Source organism: Teleopsis dalmanni, chromosome 1 (assembly GCF_002237135.1).
Source record: "Teleopsis dalmanni isolate 2A chromosome 1, ASM223713v2, whole genome shotgun sequence".
In the NCBI taxonomy this organism is placed as follows: Eukaryota; Metazoa; Arthropoda; class Insecta; order Diptera; family Diopsidae; genus Teleopsis; species Teleopsis dalmanni.
Window position 1 is genome coordinate 137874251 of NC_051846.1, and position 10833 is coordinate 137885083.

At 30.3% G+C, this 10833-nt stretch overlaps 1 protein-coding gene across 1 annotated transcript; it reads left to right on the plus strand.

Annotated features, from left to right (window-relative positions):
• The first annotated feature begins 614 nt into the window (after window positions 1-614).
• Window positions 615-1453, plus strand: LOC119666497. The gene is made up of 3 exons (XM_038075778.1): window positions 615-764; window positions 815-1176; window positions 1236-1453. The coding sequence occupies exons 1-2, from the start codon at window positions 709-711 to the stop codon at window positions 1158-1160; spliced, it is 402 nt and encodes a 133-aa protein (XP_037931706.1). The 5' UTR covers window positions 615-708; the 3' UTR covers window positions 1161-1176; window positions 1236-1453.
• Window positions 1454-10833: the final 9380 nt, after the last annotated feature.

Below are 10833 nucleotides of genomic sequence, written 5' to 3' on the forward strand. Positions count from 1 at the left end.
GTTCGCTCAATATTTTGAGACACAGATTTTCGAAGCTATTTAATATTGGCTGAAGTGGTACAAAGTCTCATTTGTAATTTTTAATAGTTGACGATAAAGTAATATCTTCGCCCGCCGATTATGATTTAGTAGTAACACCTATTATACTGCTTAAAAATAAGGTTGTCCAGATTTGGTGGCGAAGAACTTTTTAAAAATATGCAAAAGCTAATTTGTACCTAATGGCAACATAAATGTTTGTTAAACTATGGTGTTATCAATTTTTATTTTTAATTGAAGACAATATAAGAACAACATACATCATTCCCTAAAGCGACGAGCTGTCGCATAAAAGGTTCTGCACAACCAACCAACTCATTAATTAGACTATAGCCGAGTGTCTTCAAAACAATTCCACAGATATGATATTGCAATGAGTTTTATTGAGAATTAGAATGCTTTTATTATACATACGATATGTAGTATTTAAATTCAAGTCAAAGCTCAAGAGTTTCATTACGTAGAGCAAAAGTTTATTTTATGTTTTATTTTCGTAGTAGGCCCTGTTAAGAAAAATAATTATTATTCTTTTAAAAAAATTGCATTCAGATCTCAAATTTATTCTATATATTTGTGTTGTAGATATTTTATTGTTCTGTTACGTCAACAGAAATAATTAAGTTCAAAAATTATTAATTGCCTGAAGTACCCTCAAGTTCTGTAACAAAAATGGGTAATATTTTTTCAGCTGACCCGGCATCTAATGCAAATGAGGCGGTTTCGTGGTAAGTTTTTAAACATTTTGAACAACTAAATTCGATAACTTCTCTCGTAGCAATACTGAAGCAATTACTAATGGTCCGAAAGGTGGTCGCCAAAAAAGAGCAAAACGTCAAGCAGTGACTAAACGAGGAAGACCAAAAAAAAAGCGTATGGACAAGCTTGAACGTAAGCGCATAAAGAAACCAGTAAGTAACAAGCGTAAAACCGCTGTACGTAAATCTGGAAAAAAGACTTCATCAAGGCCTAAGACAGGAATAAAGAAGCGAAAACAAGACAAGAGAGGTAAAGGTAAAGGCAATAACTCAAGTAAGATGGTATACTGGGCAGATATAGGAGACGATTCAGATTACGAGGAAAAATTTACAGCTCAGAACACTGATGACTATCCAATTAAGTAGTAGGTGACTGTTGGGCGTAAGTGGTTTATATATATTATATTAAAAATTTTCTAAAACCATATTTTTGAATATTAGAGTACATATATCCCAAAACTCATGAGACGAATAAAAATTAAATAGAATTTGTGTTGATGAAGAAAACTAGAGGCAAGAGAATGAGTTTTTTTTCTATTTATACATGGATCATACACCTTTTTGTAAAACAAAATTTATAGTAGATGTAAATGACGCAAGCTTCTTAGAAACGATTTATTTTCTACTTTTACACAAAAATTTACACAAAAAATAATAAAGTTCACATCCAAATTGAAGTCTTTCTGATCATTTTTAGAAAATATGATTTTTATATTTAAAATTAATAACAACCCTAATTCTTAATATTATCATGCTTAGCTCAACAAGATGCGTCGAAACTTCTACCAGAAGTCTTCTTTTATTTAACGGTCTAATATTTTGAGTCAGAGGTTTGATCTGGATATTTTCTTGTTTGATCACAACAATCACAACGGTTTAAGTTCTGGCAACTAAAAACTTTTCGGAGAAGGAACCATTATGTACGGTGCTTGATCAAAATTAGCCGTACATAAATATCCGTATTATTTTCCGTTAAGTTCGGGTTTACAATTCAGTCTTGGCTTGAAACGCTGCTTTTATACTAAAATATAAATATTAAGATAAGTTATTGTAATAATGCCTTCTTTTCAAAAAGATTGGTATGTTTTCCAATATCTGAAATTTCATACAATACAAGCAATATAATCTATATCCATAAAAGAAAGTCGTGTTAGTTAGACCACTTATAACTCAAGAACGGCTGGACCGATTTTAATTATCTTTGATTTGTTGGAATCGTCTCCGCTCCGAATAGCAGAATATATTATAAAATATTGGAAAAATCCACTTATTTTAGCAAAAATAATTAATTTGTAAATGCTGTTTCAAACTGTTGACAGTTCGACAGTTTGAGTGATATTGATTTCTTTTTAAATTTTCTTTTCAAATATTTCAAATTTCAATTATAATAAATTTAAATATAATAAATAAATATGAGGTGAAAGTATTGATATGTTTGTTTTGTGCGAGTGCCAGATTCACCATCATATTGAATCATTGCAACCTGTTGAAGATGCACAACATAAATTCTTGCAAATATACTTCATGGACAATATGATGGAACAACTTGAACGGCGTCAAGATATCAACACAGCAATGAAAATAGCAATTCTTCAGGATCTGTAGCAACTACTTCATGAACATCATGCATTGGTCAGGCTGTTCAAGACTGCGTTGGAGCGCATGCCACATGATAACTACAAAGTTGTGATCAGAGCGGGTAAACGACCAGCAGAAACACATGAACGCAAATTTAACGCTCCAACAATAGATGAAGTTGCAATCCTGACCGTTGGAGAAAACTTGAACACACGCGATATTGTGCTTACACGTCGCGATACTGGGCAACTGCAACAAGTATGTGAAACACACCGTTCATATGACACGTTGCAATACCCACTGATGTTTTGGCAAGAAGATGATGGATATCACTTCAATATAAAAATGATAAACCCATTGAATGGTGGGTAGCAACATCATAGTTTTCAATTCAGAATACAGACGTGAGTCTTACTTCTAAGATACTAATTTTACTGTTTTTAAATCAGGTGACGTAACTATCAAGAAAATTAGTTCGTGTAATCCAAAATGGAAAGAAATTGTTCAAATGCTGCTTCTTGGACAGACATCAAGTGATCGACACGACATCACTGCACGTGTATTCAATCACAAAATTCGATCGCTGATGAATCTAAAATATAATATAACATTCATTGACTGTTACGCGGTACGAAGTTCGCTGGGTCACCTAGTATAATACAATATAAAGAAATGTGATATACAAGAAATATATCGAAGCTTGTAATACCACTGTTAATAATAATCACATTACCTGTAGAAGGACTTTTAAGAGTGAAGCCGACAAAGATCTTTCCGCAGTTGATAAAATCACGATGAAGATTGATAAAATGGTAGTTTTATCAATCAAAAATGTCAATTACTATGTGCCTTAAAAATAGTTTTCCTATAGAAAAATCAAATATTATTAAATCTTTTATAAAAAAGTGTTTATAATTATCAATTAAGTTTATTAATATACCTGGACATTTACTTCTTCAATAGTATAACTAAGTTTCAATAGCAGTAGTTTAGCCTAAGATGCTGGCAATGCTTAAACCATAAGCATAAGTAAGCTTAACCAGAATTCGTGATTGTAGAGACTATTGTGAGCCATCACGACAATTTTAAGCAAATCATTATTACTTGCCAAACACATAAACTTCAAAACGATATTGATAAATCCAACTCATTAATCAAATATTCAAATACAGTATTTTATTAATGAGAGAAGTTGAATGCATTTGTTAAAATAACTTGAATGCCAAATAGACCTCGAAATTAAGCTTTATAATATTGATTTAAATTAATTTCATTAACTTACTTTAAAAGTAAACATCTACGATACCATTTTCAGTTAAAAGATCTAAATATTTCGTTTTAGGTATATATAAAATCAATTAGGTAAGGCTAAGGTAAGGTTTACAGTAAGGTTTTCAATTTTTTGTGATTATTGTATTTCCACACACTTCCTACGCAGAATTAAGAATATGTTGGCAAGGTTGTCAGTGAGGGAGAAGTTGGAGATCACACAAATTTTAATGCTTGGTTATTTATTATTTAATTGTTAAATGTTTGGTTATCTGTATGAATAAAAGGAATTAAAAAATTCTATATAACAGTTGGTAACAAATCAACTATTTGAAGTCCACTCCAGCTCCAGCAAAGTGAAAGCTAATATCTTACTTATGCCGTTTAGACGAATAAAAATCTAAATATGAGTATATATAAAGTTCCTTATCAATAATTAAATTCTTTAATATTTTTATTAAAATGTGTATCTGTTATAATAAAAGTTTAAAAATTAATCATTTTCGACTGCTAGAACACGAGTATGAAATGAAGTTATTCGAGCGTAGGACAACTCGAACTCTAAACTCAAATATTCAGAGGAGCGAAAATACTTGCTTTCAATATTATTAACGCTCAGTTGTCATAATATTTTAATAGTTTTGCAGTTCCATTTAACAAAATCTACAAAATAGGTTGTTAATTTGACAATTTTATGACGCTTCACTCGGAGCGCATAATGCAATTATGATTCCCCGAGGGCACTTTACAGTGATGTTTGACATTTCATTATTATTAAAATTTTAACGCTAAAATGTAAAACAACACGCTGCATAGTCGTAAAATAAACTTCATTTTTGTTTTTGTTTTTGTTTTTGTTTTTTTTCATTTGTTATTTTATATTTATTTTGACATTTTATTTTTGTACACTTATTTTATACGAAATAGCATCTACAACGAACCCATCCGAGTGCTTAAATGCGCAAGTGTGGGTTCAATAATATCAAATTACAATTTCGCTACCCTTCCACCCAGCACAACAGTACGTCGCGCCCGTTCAGCCCACTGCCAGTGAGCGACAATCGACTTCGGTTAAAATTAAGACGAAGAAAACAAAATCAAAACGATCTCATTATTTTTTCTGTAAGGTGTCATATTTTACGCTATTATGACTTTGATTGTGCACTCTGGCAGTAGCGGGGCAGTAGCGGGGCAGTAGCGGAGGAGTCAAGCAGTTTGTGCACACCTTTGCGCTATGCTCGTACGGTTCTATTTGCGTTGGCAGAGCAAATGATGGTGGGGTTATCATAACATTCGTATGAGCAATATACGTGGTTACATATTGAAAGCAAAAACAATGTCATTATCCTTAATGCAATAAGAATTGGTAGAGAGTAAAAATCGTGTAAGTAGCAAAAGAATTAGAAATCAACAGTCTGGAACGCGATGTAATAACTTAAATTATGGGGAATGTATGGCGAATGCATGGCGTAGTGGGGCAGCGGCAAGTGTGGATACTGACAGCAGGAACAGCGGATCACTGTTAGCAGAATTTAATACAATAACTATATAAGCTGTTACATATCCAAAGTACACTGAGAAAAGTACAATTGCTACATATTAATATGGTTTATAATATATAATGATGTATTTAAATTACTAACTGATTTGTATAAATTACCAATTAAGTTATAAAAATAGTTATTAATCTGTAACAATAGTATAACTATGTGTTATTTGAATATATGATATTTGGTTATATGTAATATGCTTAATAAAAATCAAAAGATTGAATTATTATATCATGTGTATTTAATGTTGTAAAGTGTTACACTTCCTATCAAATTCCTTAATAAAGCTCAAATATTATGTTATCTAGATCGTTTATTAAATAAGCAGCATTGAAATGGTACACCACCATAATTGTTTAATATATCTAACCAAATAACAAAATAAAAATAAACTTTGAGTAACTACTGCAAAATTGAAACATTGTGCTTAATATAAACATAATTTCAATATTGTTATTATATCTATATACATGGGTCTAGATGCTTGAAGTCTGATACACAAATTCATCTCTACTTCACATTTCAAACTCATGTTTTCTTATGAAAAGAAAAGAATACATTCACATTCTATATACATTCTCCGACAACTGCATTTGAAATTTAAGTGACACATACTTTTAATGAATAATTAGAGGCAATTAAAACTATCCTTAATTGTATGGAAACATTCACAAAAAAATAGAAATGAACTTTTTACAATTCTTCACTACACTTTACAATAAAATTCGATTTTGAAAATGTATTAAGGGATGCTAGAGAGGATCTAATAGGCACATCGAAAATATATCCTGAAAAGTATTCTAATCAAAATAGTATTGTTAACATAATTTTTGTAATATTATTTGCTTAGAAAAATATATATAAGTTTAAGTTAAAATTTGATCTTTTGTTGTTGTATTAAGAACGTTCATTATTGCGTTTGAGCATAGATTAAACTATATCATTGAAAATGTGTGTACACCAAGAAGTACGCGGTTAGGCACAAGCATTGGGGTGTTAATACATTCACGCTAGGAGACATTTTTTGTTCATTGTGATGTCAATAAATTGCTGGAGAAAGGCCAGCTACACTTATTAACGCTTTCATTATATATCTATGTGTTATCATTGTTAAACTATTTATTCTTCCAGATGCTACTAATGAGTTCCGACTAGTTTATCTTCGTTATCCTTGCCATGCCAATGACAAGGACACTGGTAAACATTTATTGTTGATTGTGATGTTGATAAATTACTGGAGAAAGGCCAGCTGCAATTATTAACGCTTTCATTATATATCTATGTGTTATCATTGTTAAACTATTTGTTCTTCCAGATGCTATTAATGAGTTCCGACTAGCCCATCTTCGTTATCCTTGCCATGCCAATGAAGTTACTGACAGTCGTCAATAGTCCTAAAGATATAGAAAGTGATTACTGGATTCCACATCTTTTTTATCCTGTTAACACCACATAAATTTTTGGAGTACGTCACCGCTGAAAAGTAAAAGTAAGAAGAAACCAATTCACTTTAATTTTATATTACTCCTATTTACAGCTTACACATATATTGAAATTCCGTAAAACTCTGTAATATATTTCGTGTGTACTGACAAAGTTCAGCACTAAAATTTTTATGAAAATGTTTCACACTAGAATTTCTCTCAGTGCAGCCGTATATTTTGCTTGAACAAATTTCCTATAAGAATTGTCAATAAAAATTTCCATAATCTAATATTGCACAGTTATAAGCCTGCAAATGATTCCCTGAGGGAATTTAGTTTTTTGTTGCCTGCAACATTGTTGTTGGAATTGTAGTTTTTGTTGTAGTATGAGCTCAAGGGTACATTCTTCATACAAGCTCCTATATGGGTAAGTTTTGCATTCCTTGTCACATGAGAAAACTTATAGAATTTTGCCTTCATGTCTTGCGGAAAGGCGTGAAATAAGAAATTTGTAACTTTTTTATTGTTTTGTTTTTACGTTTTTTAAGTGCCGGCATTGTACAGGCATGGATACGTAAATCTAAATCTGAATTATGTCAAGATGACATGTCCCGGACGTATTGCAATGGGAATACTTAACTTGATTCAACTACTCCAATACTGCATCTCTTTAATACTTGTTACGCATGTGTGCAAAGAACAAGTAAATGTGTCTTATGGTTCCTACTAATGTATATAAGGAGTACATAAATGGTATATGTATTTATTGTATTTTTATATCCATGTACATAGGTGTTCAGTTATCGCCACTTCTATCTTGTAACTATTATTATTGTTATGTTGGGTTCTTCATTTATATTTGTTTGGTTTTTTATTAAATTTTTTAACATAAAAAACTGTTGGCTTGTCTTTTGCATATAAAAATAATATCACATATCGATTTTGAGCTAAAGATCCCATAGCACAGCTTGTGAAAATAGATTTAATTTGTTTTATATCTTTACTATATTTTGTATCAGCTAAAAACATTTTTAATTTAAGCATATGAATAAGGTTATACCACTTTTTTAGTTGAAGAATATTTTTCTTTCATTATGTAGGTTTGAGTTTTATGGCAATAGGTCATAGTAAAGTCACAGCTATTCTTTTGATATTAATAAAATTGAATAGTTCATACCAAGCAGAATGCTTGTGAACTAAATCACTTTAGATATTTGTAATTTTCATAATTTTTCATATGCAGATAATTTTTAATGATAAAACATTTGCTAAAGTGAACCATTTTGCAAATTGTTGTTATTTTTAGGAAATCAATGTCTTTCACTTCATCTCTTATTACGAATAAATCATATTTTCTACAACAATTACATTGATATAACATATCGGTCCATAAGTCCGTATGATAACCAAAAGAATAATAACTTTATGGTGAGATCTGACTTTACACATCAGTGTGTCCACTTCAAGAAAAAATGGATTGATTCTAACATTTCGATACCACACTTTTAGAATAACCTGTACATGTTTCAGTTCGAAAGGAAAGTTTCACATTTTCGAAATTTTTCAATATTATTACCATAACCTTGATATCCAACTGAAATACAATAGTTTTTAATAATTGGCACAATCTCTATTGTTGTTGACAACAGACATCACCTGGTACCTGAGATGTACAATGTTGGTTTTTTAAACAGTTTTAGTAGTAAAACTGGAAGAGGATTTCTGTTGTAACTACCAGAAAACATTTCCTTGTTATTTGTTTCAAATATTGATATAGTTTGGTTATATTTTAAACAGTTAGTAGAGTACATAATTTCAAATCTTTATTGAACAAGTGCTTTTATTGGCGATCTCAGTATTAATGCAACTCACTTGTATTATAAACCAGTACAGACATCAGATTAATAAAAACTTGTGGTGAATTTATATATTTTTTATGAGTATGTGACCACTGAGTTATCACATAAGAACCATATATATATTATATTATTATTTTTTGTTGTGAACCAATGCTAATAAATTTTGTATTTTTTGCATGATTAAATTTTGTATTAGAACAAACTGAATAATAGAGATTGAAATTATTTTAGATAAGTACCGAAGAAAATTTTATGAATTAACAAAATTTATATTCTTATACACAGTAGTTAACTAGAATATACATATAATATTTCCAAATATTGAGTTAAAAGCCTTAACAAACAAACAGACATGTACTCAATGTTAGGGTGAAGGTACGAGTAGCACTCAACTGAGAGCTATGTGAAAATACACACTGAAATTCATAAAAGGAACTACTATTTAATAGGCTTGAAAAAAGGACATTGGCGAATTTTGTTTGCATGGCAATCAGTCTGTCTGGCGATTTGCCTATTCTGCCTGACATTTATTGATAGCAGCTCAGCTCGTTCATATCCATTAACTAGTCGTGCTATGAATTCTTTGGCAGTTTCTCTCACTCTTCGCACCTTTATAGTAACTACGCTTCTTTTGTTCGGTACAGCAATGATGGCTTGTTTTCCAAATACTTTTGGCGCTATTCGCTTAGGTTTCTCTTTAATTAAAAAGCAAAATCCACAACCAATAATGATTTTTGTGGCTAAAAGCAGAAAAAGTGCAGTTAGAGGTGAAATTCAAGCAAAACGATATCGGTCCAGCGTCCCAAAGGCACAGTGCACCGTACTGGATCGCGTGTGCGGTGTACTGTGCAACAATCGAAAATAAAAATATAGGAAAAATTTTGTAAAGTTCGCATATTTAGCACTGCAACGTGAGAAAAACAACATTTTGGGTACAAAAAAGAATTTTATAAATTTTTTTTCTTTAATTCTTACTTTGCACATTGCGATGGGAAATGAAATTCAATGAAACATTTCTCGAAAAGTGACAATATTCGAAACCGAACAAAAATTTATCGCAGAAAATTGTTTAAATACAAAAAGGGAACTATAGGAATTATTATAATAAAATAAATAAAATTCAGTTTTAACTTTACAGCTCACAGCAATCGGAAAAATTCATCGGGCAATATTCGTGCTCATTGGAGTATGAGTTTTTTGGGGAAGTTTTGGGGCAATTAGGAGCGAAGTTTCGTGTTTACTTTATTTAAATTTTGGGTCGGGTAATTTTGAATTAAAGTAATAGTTTTTCTTGTTTGAAATTAGTTCCCTTTATATCATTATTTGTATAGTTTTCACATTTTTATATTTTCAGAAATAGTATTAAGCTTTACTTTTAAAAGTAAACTTAAAAAAGCTCTTGCCAGTAAGATTAACAATATTTATTTAATTTGGTATGCTGTTAGGACACCATTCTTAAATGTTGAGTATTTCCTTTAATGATTTTTGTTGCAGTTGAACAGAGGTGATTGAAATGATCACATATGGTTTGTTATTATCAAGAACATAAAACACTAAAAATATACGTTGTGATTAATTCTCATTAATAGCTGCGTTTCGCAAACATGATCGCTCAATTTACATGCAAAAAACATAAAACAATGGGGGAACCAGCAATTTGATCTGGTCACTTTCGTTCGAATTGGAGTATGTAAAGATAAAAGTGGAACGTATTTTAATGCAAATGAGGTTGGCAATGCGATGCAACGGTGTAGTAAAATTATAAACAAATCTACATTTATATTTATTTATTATTGATTTTATTTATTTATTATTTATTTTATGTACTTATTTATTTAATATGTCATTATTATTTATTTCTTTGTTTGAAGTAATGTTTTAATTATTACTATTACTATAAATTAAAATTATTAAAATTTATTAAAATTATTACTTTAATTACTTACGTTTTATTATTATTAAAAAAGTGTTGTTTGATAATTTATGAAAATCAATTAACTTGAAATGAATATATAAACATTAAGTTGAATACATTTATTTAATTAAAACAGAACAATACATAAGGAAACAGGCTCTCCAACATACACGTTTATAAAAAAACCATTGCAATCTGCTTGCAAGTTTAAGCTATATTCATGCTTCCTTTTGAAATAAGCCTAATTGCTATGGTGAGGTGCATTTATTTTAACATGTGTGCTGTCAATCACGAACGGAAATTTTGCAATTGATATAAGATAAACACTAGTTCTTTCAATTATTCTCTATACAGAAGCTTTTGGTATGACAAAACAAATACCAAATTCGCCAAAAGTATTTATATTTGCCATATACCACAAAAATATGTAAATTTCCTTCATTG